The sequence below is a fragment of the Equus asinus genome, chromosome 18 (genome assembly GCF_041296235.1).
Source record: "Equus asinus isolate D_3611 breed Donkey chromosome 18, EquAss-T2T_v2, whole genome shotgun sequence".
NCBI lineage: Eukaryota > Metazoa > Chordata > Mammalia > Perissodactyla > Equidae > Equus > Equus asinus.
In genome coordinates, this window is record NC_091807.1 from 41,047,209 (window position 1) to 41,067,274 (window position 20,066).

Here is a 20,066-nt window from a genome sequence, read left to right on the forward strand (position 1 = left end):
GGGCTTCTCACCGCCGCTCGCGTCTCTTAAAGTGGGGGCAGGACCCCACGGGGGTTGGCGGGGGACGCGCGTGGGAGTGGGCGGGCCGAGGGAGCGCTACCGTCTGGGCCCCGAGCCCGCGGGGGCGGCGAGGTGTATATGCCGTCAGGGCGCGGCCTCTGCGCCCACGAGGCTGGGCAGGAGCACCCAGCTTCCTCCTCCGCCATCCGCCGTCCCCTGGAGATAAACGTCTTTGTTCAAATCGCCCGCCTTCCCGCTGCCCCCACTGGACTCGGGGCCTGAGAGCGAATCCCCCTAGGGGCCGCGGAGGACACCTTCTCGAATAAATGCGGGCTAACACGTTGAGTGTCCTCGGCCGTACCCGGGTTTCGGAGCCCGGACCCCACGTGCTGCCTCGCGCAGCGGCAGCAGGCAGCTCCCTCTGGGGGTGCGGGCCGGGGCGCGCTGGGGACCGGGGCCGGGGAGAGAACCACCCCCGGCTGCTGGGACCCGGGGCAGCGGCCAGTCACCGATTGCCCGGTCCGCACCCCATCTGCGCCGGGTTTGTCCCTGGGTCCCCGCACCCTCCCCGCTCACCGCCCGGTCCCCGCCCCGCGTAGGTCGCTCCCTGCGCCCCGGGCCCTGCGCCCCGCCCCCTGCCAGTCCCTGGCGGCCCGTTTCCTCCGCCCCGCCCTCTGCGCCCCGCCCCCTGCCGGTCCAGGGCGGTCCGTCCCGGCGCCCCCGCTCCCTGCCGGTCCCCCGCCCCATCGCCCCGCCCCCTGCCCGCCCCCTGCCCGTCCCCGGCGGCGGCCGGAGCGCGGCGGGCCGAGCGGGCGCACCGCGGCTGAGGGCGCAGCATCCGCGGCGCAGACCGTCCGGCCGGCAGAGATGGCGCCGAGGTGGGGGCAGCGGGGCGGGCGGGGGCGCGGGGTCGCACGGGCGGGCGGGGGACGCGCGCGGCCCCCTAACTGGTGGCCTGTCGCCCGCAGGTGGCTCTGGCTGCAGCCGCGGCGGCGGCGCCTCCTGGACGTGCTCGCACCCCTGGTCCTGTTGCTCGGGGTCCGCGCGGCCTCCGCGGAGCCAGGTAAGACCCGCCGGCGACGCGAAAGTTGGCGCGCCAGGCCCGCCCGCCTCCGGCCGCGCCTTGTGCGGTGTCCGGCCGGTCCCAGCGGGGCGGCGGCCTCCTCACCTCCAGCGCATCTCGGCTTCGGTCCCGGACGCGGCCCCGGCTCTGCCCACGCGCGCAGGTGGCCGGCGGCCGGCGGGGGATGGGGTCGGGCCGGGGCCGCGCGTCCCGAGGGCCCCGCGCCGGCCTTTCATTCTCTGGCTGCGGGGGTTCGTGCCCCCTCGGCCGTCGCGGGACCGAGGAGCGGGCTGGCCTGGGGGTCGTGCAGGCGGCCCGCGCCCCGAGTCCCTCGCGTTGTGAGCAAACTTCGGCGACTCCGCGGGGATGTTGGTGCGCTCGGCGGACCGCTCTGCCGGCCGAGGGCCAGCGAAGGGCTGGGGCTGTGGTCGTGGTGGCGGCTGCTCCACGCGCGGTGGCTCCAGAGACGCTGGGCCACCCGCCGCCCTCCCTCCCGCCGGGCCTGTGTCGCCGTCACTGGCCTCGTCCCTCCCAGCGCCTGAGCGGCCACAGTGGGTCGCGCCTCCCGGCCCCGGAGTGGCCGCGCGGTCCGGCAGGTCTCCTGGGCAGACGGTGCCTCACCGAGCGCCGTCGTGGAGTTCCCAACCTGTTGAGGCAGAACCACCCGGTTACCCCGGGGCCAGCCTTTGTGCGCCGCCCCGGCCGCCAGGCCTCTGTCCCCGGGCCCGCCGCGGTGTCGGGTTGCGCGCGGTCCCCTTTGATGCGGCCGAGCGCCGAGCGCAGTCGCCCGAGAACAATGCGCAGAAGTCCGTTGTCGGCCGGCACCGCCGCTTTCCCGCGTGGACAGTCAGCTGTGCGGCAGGAACGCCGCCGAAACTCCCTTTGCCACCAGCTTCTGGGACCCTGTCCCTAACCACGCGGCCGGTCAGGTCCTCTTCCCGGGAAGCCCAACAAAGGCAGGGGAGGAGGTGGCGAGGGGGGAAATGCCAGACCCCAGGGGGGCCGCCGCCGCCAGAATCCTGGGTTCATCGCAGGTAGAAACAGAAGGCGGTGCCCTGTGGCTGCTTCCAGGCAGCCCTCTCATCGGAGGGAGAGCAGGAGGATGTTGACCGTGGTCGCCTCGGAGCGACACACCTGCTGCCACAGCTGGCGAGAAGGAGGGACCTGACTGGAGGGAACTCATTCTGGGGAGAGAGAAGTTATGATTTGTTTCATTGTTTCCAGTCGGTCGGTCACCAGGTTTAATAGCTGCAAAGACTTTTTACAAAGTAACTACCTTATAAATAAGATCTGCTGAGAAGCACCTGTTGGCTGGAGAGCAGATAATTCCTAATTTATTTGTGTTCACTCCAGGGAATATTTAGAGAGCTGTTTGTCCTTACCTGCTTCTGTGGTGCCTGGGTTCTTACTGACCACCCTGGGCCACATCACGCCGTTAATCATGGCCTCAGGGCCAACCCCTCAGACTGCTAGCTGCTCTGGGGACGCTGATGCCTGCAGGGCCCAGACCTGACTGGGGCTGCATGTGTGGGAATTGGGAAGCCTGGGGTCTCTTTTATCATCATGGAACCAAGAGAAAAGTGGACACTGGAGCGCCCAGCTCCCGAGTTTGTCCTCAAGGAGTTGAGCGTAATGACTGTCTGCCTTAGAGTGGGAAGTGTGAACCAGGTCAGTGAGCATCAGCGGGACGAAATATCGAGATCTAAGAGTAAGCTGTTTGAGTGAATGCAGACTTCCAGTTCTCGAAGTGGTGTGTGTGTTATCTTGCGTCCCACCATGTGGCTGCAGCCGGGGTTGCGCAGCCCGTGGGGGTTGCGCAGCCCCTGGTCCTGTGGGAAGGAAGGCCGAGTCCGAGGTGCCTGATGGAATGCGGCGTCTCGGTACCCTGGAGGCTAAAGCAGGAAGCAGACGCAGCAGGGGCTGTGTGCTGCCCACCCGCCCCTCCCCCTCGAAGGAGAACGCGGATTCCATTCCCTGCTGGGACCAAGTCCCCTCGAAATGGGATGAAAACCACCCCTCCGGGTGTTACTGGAGAAGAGCTGCTGTGTGTGACATCCTGACTTAGCAGGGGCTTAGTTTGTTCTAGAAACCCTTGGAAGTCACCCTTGGGAATCAGAGGCTTCAGGCTCAGCTTGCTGATGTGCAGATTTTTTTCTGACCAGAAATGATGCGCCTTTCCATATCTGTGTCTGTGCTGCGCTTGACCGGAAAGAGAAACTCCAAAAAATAGTCCTCGGCTGTTTTGTTTTCGGATTGGTCGCTGTGATTCTGATGCTCTTCAGTGGCGTTTTCTGCGTTTCCCTCCTAACCAGAAAGCTGGTGGCACCATGGCTGAGTGGTCCTTAGGGCCCTGGGGGCTCAGTGCTGCCTGCAGCCCCTGCCTGGTGGGTGTCTGTGGACCCACGTGTGGTGAAGGGCCTTCCACCCGTGGGAAGTGTTTGTGAGTCAGTTCTTCCGAGTCAGGGCTGAGGAAGAAGCACTGTGTCCCGCCGGCATTTGCAGGATGCTTTGCACCACGAGGATCTTGTCTCTGGCTCGTCCCCCATGTGACCTGTCAGCTCCCCCATCCCCGCCTGTACATCCCGCCCCCTCTCACCACTGCTCTCTGTCAGTTGGCACAAAGCCAAGTGGCCAGGCTGAGTGCAGGGTCCCTGCCCCTCACCCTGGCTTCCCTCGGTGGGCCTGCTAGGAGTGGGCTCGGACAGGACATCACCAAGGCCCTGGGCCCCACCGCACGTGGGTGTCCATCCTCCTGGGTGCTGCTGGACCTGAGCTGAGGGGAGCACGCTTGTCCACTGCAGGCCTGTTTCTAGGAGAAGCTGCCGCCCAGGCTCACCCACTGGGAAGTCTTCAGGATTCAGGGGCAGCACCTCCGAAGACAGTTTTGAATTTCAGCAGAACTTGTTTTTCAGGGTACTCCTGTTTTCCCTTAAAAGAAGGAGGAGAGGGGGGAATCCTGTGCAAGAAACCTAGGAGTGTGGCTGACTCCATCCAGAGCACGCGGCCGAGGGCTTCACCTTCAAATACTCATGCACACGCATAAATGTGCACACACGCATGCACACACATGCATGCTCACGTACTTGCTCTCTCTCCACCAAAAGTGCCTCTTTCTTTCTTCACCCGGATTATTGAAAAGGTTGGGTTCTCTGGGCCCCTGGGAGCGCTGGAGGGGCCTGTGTGGTGTCCAGCCCTGTCCTCTGGTGTGGGTCACCGCCCTCTCCTGAGACAGCTCCAGGGCTGCAGAGGGCAGACCTGGGGGCCGAGCTGGGATGGGGAGCTGCCCCCCAGGGACTGCCCAGAGGGAGGAGTCCCCATGATGATCCCACCGCTCAGCTGTCTGTCCAGGGTGGCGGTGACCTGGTGCTTCTCAGGAATGTGCTGTCCACCCACCCCCTGAACGGGGCTCCATCAGACTCTCCAGGCTGCCGGGTCAAGACATGCCAAGCCCCTCCAGGGCCCAGTGATGGAGTGTGTGTTGGAGACCCTAGCCCACCCTGGCACTTTCTGGGTAAGGACTGGGTCTCCCCAGAACTCACAGCTGGTGAGTGATGGGATGGGGGAAAACGCAGTCTTCTGGTTTGATGTCCAGCGAGCCTCTTCTCCTGAATGGCCTGAGGGCTGCTGGGAAGGGCAGTCGGCTGAGGCAGGCTCCAGGACCGGGGCTGACTTCCCCTCAGCACTCAGGGATCAGAGAGGGCATGGCACGGGGCGAGCCGGTCCTGCTGCAGCTGTGGCTGATGAGCAGCCTGCAGACCAGCTCTGTCTGCAGTGGGTCGGCCATCACCCCGTGGCACAGGCCCATCTGTAGCCCTGGTCAAGCTGTGGCTGCCCAGCTGCCTGGGAGGGCCGATCACAGATATCACACTCTCACATTGGCCCTGTCCTCGGAGACTCTGGTTAATTGTGAGAGGACCAGACAAAGTGCCCAGCAGAGGGGCCCCTCTCCAGAGAACAGCTGACCAAGCGCCAGCTGGCTGGTGTCTTCAGGTGGACATCACAGGACCCGACACGTAAAGCTCCCCGAAACTTGATGCTGTTGGTGAGGTGGTGGTTGCTAGTGCCGTCCAGTGGATTCTGAGTCTAGCGGCCCTGCGCACAGCAGAGTGGAGCCCTGCCCTCTTTCTCCACCATCTGCTCACCTTCTAGGGCTGTATCAGACGATGCTCTGTTCCTATTCATAGGGTTTTCATGGCCAGTTTTTTTGGAAGTAGGTAGCCAGGTCCTCCTTCCTAGCCTGTCTGAGTCTGGAAGCTCTGCTGAAACCCGTCCACCATGGGACCCTGCTGGTATTTGAAATCCTGGTGACGTAGCTTTCAGCATCACAGCAACACGCAGCCACCACAGTATGACAACCGACACACGGGTGGTGTGGTTCCCTGACCAGAAGTGAACCTGGGCTGCAGCTGTGAGAGCACCAAATCTTAACCACTAGACTGCCAGGGCTGGCTGGTGAGAGGGGAAGGGTAAAATATTGAGAAAATTATAATAGATGTCCGGCATGCTTGCAAGATAATTAAATTTGGTACATTTTGACAGCAGTGGCCCGGAAAAGCAATGAAAACAGTTGGGGGGTGCCTCCAGTGTGCTCTGGGACCTCCACAGCCCTGCCCGCCTGGCCAGTCCCGTGGCTTCTCTCGCCCCCAGGGCCTCCCAGCCCTGATGGTTTAGGGTCTGGGACTAGCCCTCTGCCAGGCTGGGCCCCTTCCTGAGAATCACTGGGCCTCTAAGCTCCTCCCTGTCTCCTGCTGTTCTGGGAAGGAGCCTACGTTAGGGCTGGTCGGAGCAGGCCTGGCCCCTTCCTGAGGCAGCAGAGGGCCTGGGGCAGCTGGGCCTGACCCTGTGGCACCACCTCCCCTCGCTGCCTCGGTTCCTTCCCCAACCTGGGGCATGAATAGCTCCTTTTTCCCTGGGTGCTGTGAGCAGCAGGTGGTCGTTTTGTAAAGCCCTTTACACCACACACTGTGCATGACCTACATTTGTGTTTTTCTCCCGTACATTGTGTGTTTACATCAACACATTGTATCTCTGCACCGCACACTGTATCCTTGCACCAGCTACTGTATTGCTCGGGGAGATAGGAAGCCCCCAGCGGGCAGGGCGCTTTTTCTCTGCTGCTCCTGGCATGGCCCGTGCTCGTGGGGGCTGAAGGAGTGATGCTGGCTGGCCAACAGGCAAATGCTTTCGATTGGCGGGTCTGGGCCACTGCAGAACGCCGTCAGCAGGAGCTTTTGATCAGGGATGCGCTGAGTCAGATGAAATTTGGAGGCTGCAGGGCAGTGTCTGTGTTCCGCCCGCCGCGCCTGCAGGAGCGTGTCCTGCCTCCCCACCTCCTCTGGCACAGCAAGCCCCAGCATGGCCTTCTGGCTGTCTTCAGCGAGAGCCCCAGAAAGGAGAACTTGTCCACAGGCCCGTACATCTTTCTGGAATTTCATGCCGGCAGACAGGTCACTCCTGGGCTGATCCCCCGTGATGGGGCAGGATGGGGCAAGGGCACCCAGCACTGAGCTGGGGTGGCTGGTGGGGCTCTGGAAGACCACGGGGCTCTGTGGTAGGCACAAGCGAGTGCTGGGTCCAGCTGGCCCCGACACAGGCCGGGGGTCAGGGTGGACCTTTATAGGGTGTTTTTCTCAGAAAGGACATGAGACCAGAGCCAGAGGCTTGAGGGTGGTGCTGGAAGGGGACTGGGTAGGCCCTGAGAGGGCTGAGGGGTGGGTTACGTGGCAGAGCCTGGATCTAAACTGCAGAGACCATGTGGGTTGGTTTTGGTGGAGCCTGGACTGGAAGTTTGCAGATCTCATGTGCTATTTATTTATTTTTTTATTTATTCAGTCAGTCATTTAATTTTGGTCTGAAGTATTCCTTTTTACATTTTTGCACTGTTTTTTTTTTTTTTTTTGAGTCGATTCAAAATTAGCCACAGTTAGGCCTCCTCTGTTTTGAATTCAAGTTTAGAAATCTTCAGACAGTACCGGGTTCTGGCAGCTGGGTCTCCTCTGTCTGCAAAGAACCTGCTAGCAGAGTCGGGGCGAGAGGCGCCCTTCAGCCCCGGGGTGACCTGAACTGATGAGAAGGCGGCACTGGGAGGACCCGGTGTGAGTGAGCGCCTGCTGTGCATGGCGAGCTTCTCAAGTCCTGGGAGGAAGGCTCAGAAGGAGGGGCCTGTTCAGCTGCCCGGGAGGCGGGGCCTGGATGCGCCTCAGCCCGGATCTGAACCCGGATGCCCCAGGGCGTCCCAGGTGAAGAGAGGCCTTTGTTCCGCATTTCCATTCGGACAACTGAGGCCTCATCTTGGGAGGCATCTCACGTTTTACGTGGATGCTGCTGCTGATGGTGCAAGCTGGAAACAGTTGGGCCCTGCCCTGTGCCGTCGGGAGGATAGGGGCATGGGGGGGTGGGGGTGGCACAGTCCCGGGACCCTTGGCAGACTGCCCAGCCAGGCTAGCAGAGACCCAGCCACCCAGCAGGTCTGATGCAGAGCGGGCCTGGGGGAGGAAGGAGATCCCCCGAGGTCACCCTACCTTCCCCTGAGGTCCTCTAGTCCTGGACCAGCCAGTTGACCCCATGGAGCCAGTGTCTGGCCTCTTCTAAGCTAGGGCTGAAGAGGCTGCTGGGGTCAGAGGCTGGGAATTGGGGGCCGGCCTTACTGGAGAACTTCAGAAGGCCTTACTTTCACCCTTGGCTGGTCCAGGCTGGAGGTGACGGGTGGTGAGGCCAGCCATCCTGCTGGTCCCTCGGGTGAGCTTGGCCTCCTGGCCTCTTTGTCCCTGGACTGTTCACTTCTCTCCCAGGTGCATCTTTGGCACCTTTTGTGCAAGGCACCCTGCCTGCCCCGAAAGGCAGGAAGGTGGACAGCAGTGGGTCCCCGGGTGCCGGCCCAGGCGATGAGTGCACGGTGGGGAGGGCAGTGCAGACCGTTGTCTCCCAGGCAGGTGAAGTGCATGCACCGTGTGGTCTGCATCCATCTAGCGCTCCATGTTCTCGTGCTGCTTGGGAGCCCCTCGCCGGTGCTGGGACTAAGTGTGGGGCTGCGTCTGGGGACCTTCCGGAGCAGGAGGGCATCCTCCAGATGGGCAACGTTAATTTACAAGTGGCTTTCCAGCCCCAACCACCAGGACTGGGCTCTGTCACTTTAGAAATCTTGCTGATTTGATGCAGTCACGCGCCACTTAATGATGGGGATGAGTTCTGAGAAACACACCATGTGGTCGTATAACTGTCGCAGGGTGCACTTACACCAATCTAGATGGTACAGCCTCCCACACACCTAGGCCGTATGGTACTGATCTCACGGGGCCACCATCGTTGACTGACTCATCGTGATGCGGTGCCTGACTGTGTGTGGAAAATACCGTCTCAGCGTTCTGTGTTGTACGCTTTCCGTGGCTGGTGAGCGTGGATATTCTAAGGTGTTACTCAGCCGTTGTGTTTCTCCTGGCGACTGCCATGCGTCTCTCTTGCTGTGCTGTCTTTCCTCATTGCTTTTGTCTGTTTGTGGTGTCAGTGGTTGAAGGGCGCGTTTTGCCTATTTTTCTAGTTTGTGGTCATCTTTAACTGGGGATGCGGCATTTCTTACAGCATGGAGTTGTTTCCTCTTCACTTTTACGGCCTCTTCCTTGAGAGGTGGGACACTGGAGTGAGGAGCACACTCAGGGAGCCCACCGCCTGGGGCTCATCGAGTCACAGGGACGATGAGAGGTAGTGAGGACCCCGTGAGTGAAGGTGTGCAAGGCCAGTGAGCAGTGCACGTGGGGAGGGCCACTCACTATCTGTTAGCTGTTATCTTCTTTACTCCGCCTTTGTGGATTTGGAATTGGAGCCAGTCCTTGAAGAAAATAATGATGGAGTCACTTAATGGTGGAATATTACAGCCGGCAGGCAGCCTGGCCAATGTGTAGCCTTCCATTTTGTGTTCCTGGATGGGACCCCGTCCACTGTGATGGTTGAGAGCCCAGGCTCCAGATTTTAATTCTAGCTCAGCCCCTGAGCACTGTGTGACCCTGGGGATGTTACTAACCCTCCCTCTGCCTCAGTCTCTGATCTGAAATGAGGACAGTGGCTCCTCGTGGGCATGACAGCACAGTGGTGCACTGTGGGGTTGAAAAGGAGTTCCTGCAGGGAGCACACATCACACATCGGCCTCCTGAGATGTATCCCAAGAACCCCTCGCTAGGCTCTGGGGACACCGTGATGGGGATGCCCAGTGGTCAGGGCTGGGCCTGGCAGGAGAGCCTGGTGTGCACTGTGCGCAGGACCTGGGTCCACGTGTTTCTCACTTGGCCATGGGCTGTGCCTGCTGAAATGGTTATTTACATCCGACAGAGCAGCGCCCCCCCACCCTCCCAGGGCCTCCAAGTGCTCTTGGCCTTGCCCCAGCGTGTCACGCCCACCCCAGTCCTGTCAGAGGGTCCAGGGTCACTGCCCTGCCTCTGCTTGCTGGGTTTGTCACAGGGCCGCTGTAATTTAAAAGCCTCTCCCGCTGACGTTCTCCCAGGCTGTTGGAGACTCCGCAGAAGGTCAGCCTCGCATTCTCTGTGAGCCGGCAAGCGGGCCAGGAGCTTTCCGGGAGACAGGCCGGTTCCAGATCGAGGCCCCGTCCGTGCTGTGGCGAGCTTGAGAGGGCTCAGAGGGGAGAGCTCAGAGGACGGCGTTCGCTTCCTTTCTGTCATCTGTCACCTCAGCTTCCAGCCGGGAGGAAGGGAAGTGGCTGATGCTACCCCTGCGCCCACCTGCAGGGTCCTCCCCACCTATCCTGGGCACTGAGGAGGGTAGAAGCCCCTCCAGCTTCCACCCCAGGGCACCCGGGCACTTCCCCCAGGGGCCGCCTGCTCAGACACCGGCCCCTCACGTGTGGCCTGAGGGTGTTTAAAGGCAGGGGCCCTAGGAAACCCTGGATGGGATTGGAGGGGCTCCGCCGCCAGGCGGCAGATGCCCTGTGGAGCCAGCCCATGATGGGGCGGGAGAGGCTTTCTCTGATGGAAATTCTTGTTTTAGCTGAACCCCTCCTTGTCCCCAAAGCATGTTCACTCCTGGCACTGAACCGTCTCTGCCCTCTGAGCCTCTCGGCCCCTCTGGGTGGGTGGCCCCTTCTGAGCCCAAGAAGCACCTCCAGACCCCGGGCCCTCCTGCCCACTTCAAGCTTCTGGCTGTCACTCTGCTCACTTCCTTGGGCCCCGCCGAGGCTGTAGGGTGGTGGCGCCCACTCCAGCAGGCAGTGTCGGCAGTGACCTCTGATAGCCTGTGCCTGGTGTCTTGTCCTTGTCTCCCCATGGCACTGAGGGGGCCCCATCTCGATCCAGGGTCACCAGTCCCCTCGGGGCAGCCAGGACCTTCCTGCGTCCTGGCTAAAATGAGCCTCGGCCCGCGGAGGACTCGGCCCAGCCAGAGTGGACCCAGAGTCTGCGCTGCTCTGGTTGTCATTCGTAACCTTATATTGTGAAGATGGTTTGGATTGCCCCGGAGGTTTGCAAACCAGAAAGAAGACATCACCCATCCTAGATGGAGCCCATCCTAACACAAGCTTCCCTGTCACCGTGGGAAGCTGGCCTTTTAAACAGACCTGGGCCGCCCTCCCTGTCGACTCCAACCCCGGCCTGGCCCTGTGTGTACGGCTCCTCTCTCCAGCTGCCTTACGTGTATAAAGCACTTTGCAGGTGCAATTAAAGCTCTTGAGCTGGGGCAGTGGCCCCTGATGACACAGGTGGGCCCCACGTGTAATCCTGGTGTCCTAATAAGGGGTGGGGGAGGCGGGAGGGTCAGAGTCAGGAAAGGAAATGTGATGATGGCAGCAGAGATCGGAGCCAGAGCCTGGAAGAGGGAACGCCGCCGGCTTTGAAGCTGCAGGAAGGGCCACGAGCCAAGGAGCCCAGGCAGCTTCTAGAAGCCGGACCGTCAAGGAGATAGCTTCTAGAAAGGAAGGCAGTCGGCCACCACCTTGGTTTTAGACTTCTGACCTCCAGAACTGGGAAGGGACAAACTCGTGTTCTTTTAAGCCACTAACTTTGTGGAAATTTGTTGCCACAGCCATAAGACACTGCAGCATATGGCGAGGTCACAGAAAGGGGCAAACTGTGGGAGCCGGGAGTGGTGTGGAACCCTCTGACGTGCTCTGCGGCCTCAGTCCTCCTGGCTGTGTGGACCCCTGCCTGGGCTGTCCTTCCTGACCCTGGTGGTCCCTGAGGTCAGCCCCTCTCATCCTGCGCCTCTAGCACCCCTGGGCCATGGCTCTCTAGGGAGAAGGTAGAGATGGGGCCCCGGCCCCAGGAACTTTCCAGAGCTCAGTGGGGCCTCCTGTTCTCAGCCCCCAGGATGACCTCCTGGCAGACCCTGGGTGGCAGTGAGGGGCTCACACATGCCGGGGCTGGGCTGGGGAATGGCTGACGGAGGGGCTGTCTCTGGCCACAGTGAGTGTGGAGGGGTGGGAAGCCCGAACAGGGGAGGGAGGCCGTGGGGCTGAGAGCAGGTGAGTGGGGGCGGGTCCGTGACAGTGGGACGTCCTGCCGGGGTAGAGTGCTGCCTGCTGTCATCAGACACCTGGTGCGCGGGGGGCTTTCCTGGGACCCTGGGCCTTCACAGGGTGGCAGGCAGGCGTGCGTTATCATCCACAAGGTCACACAGCAGCCCACTCTGTTAGATTTTTGGAGAACAAGGCAAATGGTCCCACAGCAGTTTCCCAGAAAGTGCCATTCGCCGCTCGCTGCCATGTGTGGTCAAAGGATTGTCGTGAAGAAAGCTGTGTGCTGGGCAGGGTCAGCACCTGGCGTCTGTCGGGTGGATGAGAGCCTGCGGCCCTTCAGCTATCCAGGATGCTGCTGGGGGCCTTCAGTTATCCGGGATGCCCAGAGCCACTGGGACCTAGTGACTGGACTCGGTTTACTGGTGAAATCAGCTGAATTGGCCACATCCCTGAGGCCGGGCTCCTGAGACTTTCAATTCCATCTCATTTGCCTCTATATATTGGGCATGTCTGACCTGTCCTCTGGCGGGGACCTTTCCTGAGAGCTCAGGCATTTGGCAAAAGCAACAGAGGGCAGGGCGAGCGAGCGGCCGACAGCTCAGCCTGGCCCGGCTTCGTGCCCTGTAGACGGCGAGGAATTCAGTGCAGTGCCGCGGGGCTGTGGGGAGGGCTGGGGGCTGGGCCCAGGACCTTGGGGTGCAGAGTTCCCGTCCCCTGACGCTCGGGAGCAGACAGGCCTCCCAGGGCCCCTCTGCGGGTCTGTAGGCCCGTCCCGGGTCGGGAGCAGCCAGGGCTGGGCTGGCTCCAGAGGCCACGTCCTGGCCAGACGACTGGTGCGTGGGGGCCATGTCCTCTGTGAAGCCGGCCGTGCTGGCGGAGGGGATGCGGGGGCGTGAGCCCCTCCCCGAGCTGTGGGGCGGGGAGGGGGCCAGGGCAGCATTGCCCGCTCGATTTGGAAGTCCAGGTCCTGGGCAGGCCCGAGGATTCTGGGCTGCAGCGCCCATCCTCCCTGGGTGTCACCCGGCGTCTGCCAAGGCTGGTGTATGACCTCACGCTCAGCAGACCTACATGCTGGTTGAGTTGGTGATTGAAGCCTAACTAGTTAGTAAACAATTAATAGCTGGCCTCCGGAGCTGCAGCTGCCCCGCCCCCTGGCTGGGACACAGTAGAGGGCTCGTCCTACCACCCTCCCTGCCTAGGAGTCTCTGCCTCCGTGTCTTTCTCTGCCTCAGTTTCTCAGGTGACGAGCGACATTCCTCGGTGACGTGACCCCCAGGGCTGGCAGACCCCTCCTTGCTTGTGTCTGTGAGTTCAGGTTCTGGGAGCGTCTCCTTCGCCCTTTGCCCTCCTGTTTTTGGTTCTGTTCCTGAATGCGCTTTTGCTGGGGGCTTCGCTGAGCGATGGGGAGCGGCTCCTTTCTCTCGGCTGCTGGCACCTCAGGAGATGTTGCTGGGGTGTCACTTCCTGTGGGAGACTGTGTATCCGGGGAGCCGGCACCGCCCGCACCAGCCGCTGGCTCCGGCCTCTTTTCTCATCCTGCGGCTCAGTTTCTGGAAGACAAGGGGCCCAGAGACAGGGTCGGGTCCCCACGTCGCTGCCTGGTGTCTGTCACTTGCTGTGACCGTCACTCGATGTGTCTCTGCTGAGCTCTGGGCATCCCATTTTCTTTTCTCATGGTTCTTAACTTACCCTCTGGATGGCCCCATCTCTTTGCCCGGACCTTGGGGTCACCTGGTCCCCCCGGGCACTCGGGCCTCTCACTCAGGGCTATTCCTGTGTGTCTGTGTTGTCCTGGCCTCCTATGTCCTCCTGCTGCCTCCAAGGTTTGCGGAGCTCCGGGTCCCCCCAGGCCCCAGCTGGCCCCCTCCCCAGGCTGTGGAGTCTGAGCATCCCTGGGACGCTTGCCCCAGCTCCTGTGGTGTCTGCGTCCTGCCGGCGTCCTGTGCTCTTTTGCAGTTGGCACAGGCTGACCCTTGCTTTCTCCAGCCCTTTCATGAACTTTCTGACCCACCCCGGGGCTGGGGTGAGCGTCGGTGAAGACGACACACTGGCTGTGGTTTAATCCGCTCTTGCCCCAGCTTCTCTGAGTAAGTTGTCACGGTCGTGTCAACCCAGGTAAAGCTGAGCCACCTCCGGCCCGCAGCTTGCGTCACACCCAAGGACCACGATGGGAGGGGGCCACTTTGTGGGGAATACTGTCAGGGCACGAGGAGAATCCCGTTGCAGGAAAGAGACTGGGGGATGCCGCCTGCCGCCTTCTCACGACCACGCACCCCCCGCTTGGCCGGTTCTGCCCTGTGCACCCTCTGCTGCCCAAGCCTGTTTTCTGAGCGTCACGGGGTGGCCTCTGTGCGCCCGGTCAGTCCTGTGCCCAGCCCAGCGGATTGCTCACCTGGCGAAAGCCCGAACGCCCGGGAGCCGGGAAGGGCGGGAAAGTCCATTCGTGGTGGTGTCCCTGTCCTGTGAATAAAAATCCACAACATGAAGAATGGATGGGGGAGAAAATCAAATGTGCCGGGAAGAGGACTCGGCACATGGAGTCGGGAGCACTGTGGAGATTGTCTGCAAGTCCTCTTTGTCTCCTGAAAAAGTGAATTAAGTGTTTTTGTGGCGTCCATGCAGTAATTCTGCCAACATGAAACCGCGGAAGACCAGGCTAGAGACCTGATGTCTAGCTCTTTATTGGCTGTGGACCTGACCTTCGACCCCAAGGACCCATAAAGCAGGAGGCTGGTTCGGGCCTCCTCGGCTCTGTCGTCTTCGTGGACAGCTGAACTTCAGGATCCAGAACTCGTGTGGAGGGTGCTACCCGGGCTCATGGATCCTGGCCCAGTCCTCCAGGTGAAGTGGGGTCTCGGCTCGTGTCCCCAGAGCCACTCAGTGGACAACGCGTTCCTGAGAAATATCGCACGGCAGAAGTGCCGTGGGGTTTTTATTCTTTAACTTTGTTAAAAATTTTTCTTTATTATGGAAAAACACCCAGAATGTAGAGTTTTCCACCACAACCAGTTTCCAGCGTGTAATTCTCAGTGGCACCGAGTCCGTCCATGTTGTGGTGCCAGCGTCACACTGTCCAGCTCCAGAACTCACAGTGGTTTCCAGCTTGAGCTAGAAAGGCAGTGGCTCTGGGTGGAGAACGGCTCCTAAAGGCTGCATCCTGCCAGGGGGCCCAGCAGCAGCGGGCCGGCCCGCACGCTGACCTGACACCCCAGGCACGCCCCGTCTCAGGCCACTCCTCCTCAGGAGAAGGGGCCCTTCACGCAGGGCTGTGGGAGAGCTCACGCCTGGCCTCCGGGGGCTTCCGATGATTCCTGCATGGACCCACTTGCCTGGTCACCTCGTCTCAATGCCTGTGACCACGGAGGTGCCTGCTTGTGGGCCTCAGGGCGCCGGCCCACAATGCCCACCTGTCCCTTTGAGTAGCCCCCCTCACACACCTCCTCCTGGGCTGTCCGCTGTGCTCACGACCCAGGACCCACGGCCCACCAGCATCCACGCTCTTGCCTGCTGTGGGGCTGAGCCAGGACCCCTGACGGAGCTCTGCCAGGGAGGGGAGGGCCCAGGTTCCAGATGGTGGGGGGCGTGGCCTGGGGGTGTCTAGCTGTCTGACATGTGGCCGGTGAAGGCGACGTGGGGAGGCTCCGCATTCAGGCTTCGTCATGGGATCTTAAAAAGGATTACCACCAGGCTCTGGCCTTGCCACCCTGGATGGTCCCTTTGCCACTGGTGATGCTGAGCTCTGGTTGGGTCCTGGCGGGCACCCCAGCCCTGCAGAAGAAACCCAGACTCTGTGCGGTGGCTGCACCCTGGTTCCTGGAGCTGGCGCTGCCCGCCTCTTGTCCCCTCCACACCCTCGGCTGCAGGGGGGCGGCTCGTGCTCCTTCCCAGGGACTTAGGGCAGCATCACCTCTCAGGGGTCCCCCCAGCTGTCTCCCCACCCTCAGCTGCAGTTTCCCGAGTCTCGCCTCTGGCCTGTGAGCCTCCAGTGCCCATGGTGCCAGCACAGACTATGCTCCATAAACTACCTGCTGTGGCCGCCTGGACAGCTGGGAAGGCACGGGATGCAGAGCCATCCCCCGAGGGAATCACCTGCCTGGACCTCGCGGGAATGGAGGCCACGGGGATTGTGTGCAGGTCGACTTGATCATTCTCCATAAAAGACGAGTGAGGACACTGGGCTGCCCCAGGTGTCCCTTATCTTGTGTTTACAGTGACTGGCAGGTCAGAGAGCTCAGGACCGAGCTGGAGACGGCTGGCCCTGTCCTGGGGTTTCTGGGGCCGTGTTTAGGATGCACACACCTGGAGCACCCGAGTTCAGAACATTCGAGAGGGTTGAGCTCTGGGTGCCTGGTGCTGGGGCCCAGGGCCCTGCGACCCCCAAGGTGTGGCGCAAGGGTAGGGCCAGCCCTCGGTGAACAGCCTGCGCCGTTCGTGGGACCAGTGGCCGATCGTGAGTGCCAGCTGTGGGGCTCGAGTTTTCTCTTGGGGCCGCGGGGTGCACAGCCGCGTGAGGCTGGGGCTGGCTGCCTCCACCCCAGCTTGTGCCCTGGGGATGGGAGCACAGCTGTGCATTGGCCTGACTGTAATTTCCACGAAGCACGAGAGTTTCTCAGCGGATTTGTGTCAGCAGGTGAATGTCAGAGGCTGGTACTGCAGGACGGGTGGGCGGACCCTCCCAGAGCCTTTGCTGGGCACCGTGTTTAGGGAACGGATCTGGGGATGCCTGGTCGTACTGTGCAGTTTTCATGATTTTTGAAACAATTTCATTTTGTCAATTTATGCAAGTCGAACAGAAAGGCACACTTAGTATTTGAAACCCCGAACCATATAGGAGCACAGTAGAAGTGGGGGAGGGAGCGAGACGCCTTCTCCCCTCGCCTGCAGCCTCCCTCCCCACGGGTCACCCTGGAAGCCAGCCTGCGATCACGATCTTGCTTTCAAATACGGGTCATTTAATCTGTCCTGCGGCCTGAGGGCCGGGCCCAGGCGGTTCTGACTCAGATGAGGAGTCGTGTAGATGCTTTTATGCACGAAAAGAAGACTGAACAGATCAGCTTCTGGAGAAAAATGAAATTGGATGTAAATAGCACAATTCCCATGCCACTTGTTGGCGATCGGTTCTCATGTGCTCGGGGGGCCCACACGACCTCTGGGCTCTGCTCGAGCCATACGCCAGCCCCTAGGGGCAGGAGGCCATGTGCAGGGGCATCCAGGTCCACAGTGGACACTGAGCACCTGGCAGGCCCTGCACCTGTTGGGTGCATTCGCAGAGCAGGTGGGGCCCCGGCCCCTGGCCTGGCCCAGGAGCTGTACCCGTTCGGCCCGCAGGGCTGTGGGCAGCCCAGAGTTAATGGAACAGCCCCCTCGGGTGCGCAGGGCCAGGGGGAGGCCATGGTCTCGGGTTCTTTCGTGGCTAATTAAAGACGTGAGGTCCCCATGGATGAAAGCCCCTTTGTGCAGGCCTGAGCTCGGCCCGCGGCCTGGGCTCGGCTCCCATGGCAGCCCGGGAGCAGGTAGCGGATGGCCCTCCTGCCGCAGGAGTGTCCCACGAGGCAGCACAAGATGCTTCCTCCTTTATTCGTGCTATCAGCTCATGGCACGGACGCTTTGGGTCCCCGTTACATCTGGGGAAGGAGGGGAAAGGTCGGCCGTGCAGGCACTGATCCCGCGGGGCTGTGAGTCTCCCCCACCGGTATCCCAGCAACCGGATTACTTGGTGGGGCTGGCGTTCCGAGGCTCTGCCAGGGTGTGGGCCCGCTCCTCTGCTCTCTGGAACCTTCTGGGGCCAGCGGTGGGGAGTGGGCAGGGAAGGCCTCAGGGAGAAGGCCAGCTGCCCTCAGGCTGGCCACTGAGACTTGGTGGTGCAGGCACAGGATGGAAGGGCAGGAGGAGCCACGCTCGCCGGGCCCCGGGGCTGGGGGAGGTGGGCAGCTGCTCAGTGCAGGCTCCACTGGAGGCTGTGTGGACCACACCCCAGCCCCAGGGTGTCCATCCTGCTGCACGTTCCAGCGTTTCACCTGGAAGGGACGAAGGGCACTGCTGCCCGAGACCCATCTGTGCTTCTCACCCCCATCTGCCTCCAGCCCCTGTCCACCCCCAGCCACATCCACGCCAACCCTCGTCCACCCCCAGCTCGCGTCCACCCCCAGCCTGTGTCCACCCCAGCCCGCGTCCACCCCTAGCCCCACGTCCACCCGAGCCCTGCATTCACCCGCAGCCTGTGTCCACCCTGAGCCCCATGTCCACCCTCAGCCCTGCGTCCACCCTCAGCCCATGTCCACTCTGAGCCCCGCGTCCACCCACAGCCCACGTCCACCCTGAGCCCGTGTCCCAGCTGGAAGACTAGTCCCTCCCTGCAGCTTCCTAGTGGCATCTCCACTGGCTCCTACTTCGTGTCTGGTTAGCTGGTGCCTGTGGGTGTCCCACTCAGCACCCTTGAGGCTCCTGGAGGACAGACAGACAGCTGGGCTCTGGGCGAGACTGGACTTTGTCCCTGGAAGTGTCTGGAGCCATGATGCCGGTGCCTGTTTTGTCCTTATGGAAATTTTGAGTCGTGTGCTGTGCGCTCAGTGCCCCTTGCCAAGGGACCCTGCTGTCGGCATTCGGGGAGCCCTGTGGATTCAGGGTCTGTGCCCGGCTCCCGGGGAGCATCGCAGCTGGACGTGGAGGCAGCACCTGAGTAGGAGTTGGGCTGAGCAGCAGGAATCGTCGCCTCCAGGGGCTGGTAGTAGCTGGAGGGCAGGGGGCGGAGTGAGGCCGGGTGCCGGAAGTCAGGCACCATGTCCGGAGGAGAGTGGGAGGCTGCGCTGCGGTGACAAGTGATCCTGACCTCTCAGAGCACGGCAGACAGGTCCACATGGTCGGCAGGGCCCTCTCCCGCTGACGACCGTCTTTGGGGCCTCGGTCAGGTAATGGTCCCCGCACTCCCGTTTGTCCTGTCCATCATGTGGCCCAGATGCAGCCTGGGAGGCTGGGGTTCAGGGGCCGCGGAACGTTTGTGAGCCCTCATGGCCTCCTCCCGGCGTGCGAGGCCACGTGGGGTGGCCCAGCGCCCGTGCACTTGAGCCCCGGCTCCTGGCCCTTGTCCACCAGGCTCCGCAAGGGTGAGAACGGTCTGTAGCCAGCAGATTTGAAAGTCGCTCAGGAGCAGAAGCTGGAGGCTCCGTTTGGCTCCTCCCTGTTCATTGATCAGAGAACTCCGCCTCCATTGGGGCTCCTGCCGGCCTCCCGTGATTTCTGCCCATGAGGGTTGTGGGGCGCTGGGGGGGGGTCAGCAGGCTGCATCTTTGCTCCTAGGTGGCTGAAGCCAACGTCACTGCCAGCTGCCTGCCTTGTACGGGGCCTCCCTCCCGCTGGCTCCCAGGGGTCAGCAGCCAGACGTTGCGGTCACCGGCCTCTGTGATCTCTGCCCCCGAGGCCCAGCAGCCTGCTGCCCGGGAGGTGACAGTGCACCCGTCAACAACGCCTCCTGTAGGTGTGGGGCTGGCAGCCACTCCTCTCAGGCCACTGCACCTTTGGGATGTCCGGCCAGTGGTGACTCTTACGCATGCCCACCACACATGTGCACAGACAGACACGCTCACACATGTCCACGTGCCCACCACGTGTGCACACTCAGACATGCTCGCACGTCTGTGTGCCCACACTTACACACATCTACGTGCCCACCACACAGGCACACTCACCACACTCACACACATACATGTGCCCACGACACACAGACACGCTCACACACGTCCACGTGCAAGCCAACACACTCACACTCACATGCTCACACATGTCCACGTGCCCACCACACACACGCACACTCACAGACATGCTCACACATGTCCATGTGCCCACCCATGCATGCATACTCACACATGCACATGTGCCCACCACACAGACACACAGACATGCTCACACTCACACAGACACACTCACAGGCTCACCCTGAGGTCTAACTTGAGTGCAGATGCCCCCAGGAGTCGGCTCAGAGGCCCTGGCACCCCCTGCTCTCCCCTCAGGCTCCCTCCCTCCTGCCTCCATCACACCCGGCATCCTGGGGACACAGGGAGGGGCTTCCTTGGCTGGTCCCCAGTCTGACCTGGAGGGAAGAGGCCACGGGCCCCTCCCTGGGGGGCCCCTTTGAGGGGGCACTTTCCCCTCCACCTTCTCCCTGCCTGGCGGACCCAACTACCCCCAGACCCAGCACCTGCACCCTCTGCTCCGGGTACCCACCTTTCCCCCGCCTGGAGCCCTGGGCATTGGTACCCTGGCTGCTGTCCTCCTACCATGGTGGGGCCCCCTGGTACCCAGTGTTGTGCCGGGCACACAGCAGAGGCCCAATAAATGCCTCCCAAGTGGGCCTGTGGAGGGACTTTTGAATGAGGGTTTTGTATGAATTAGGTCAGGGTGCATCGGCGGTCGGTCCCCTATCTGAGGTCATGGCGGGACAGTGTTGATGGGCCTGGGCAGGGACTTGGGATGCAGAGGCGTCTGCAGGAATGCTGGCAGCCGTGGTGGGTCTGGTCATCAGCATGCGTGAGCGCAGGAGGCCAAGTGGGA

The 20,066-nt window shown here is 61.9% G+C and overlaps 1 protein-coding gene across 1 annotated transcript in view; it reads left to right on the forward strand.

The window, feature by feature from the left end:
• Positions 1-735: 735 nt before the first annotated feature.
• Positions 736-20,066, forward strand: part of COL18A1 (collagen type XVIII alpha 1 chain) — a 109,157-nt gene continuing 89,826 nt past the window's right edge. The window contains exons 1-2 of the mRNA XM_070489020.1: positions 736-878; positions 969-1,063. Of these exons, the coding sequence (XP_070345121.1) occupies positions 868-878; positions 969-1,063 (106 nt within the window). The 5' untranslated portion in view covers positions 736-867. The remainder of the gene's footprint in view (positions 879-968; positions 1,064-20,066) is intronic.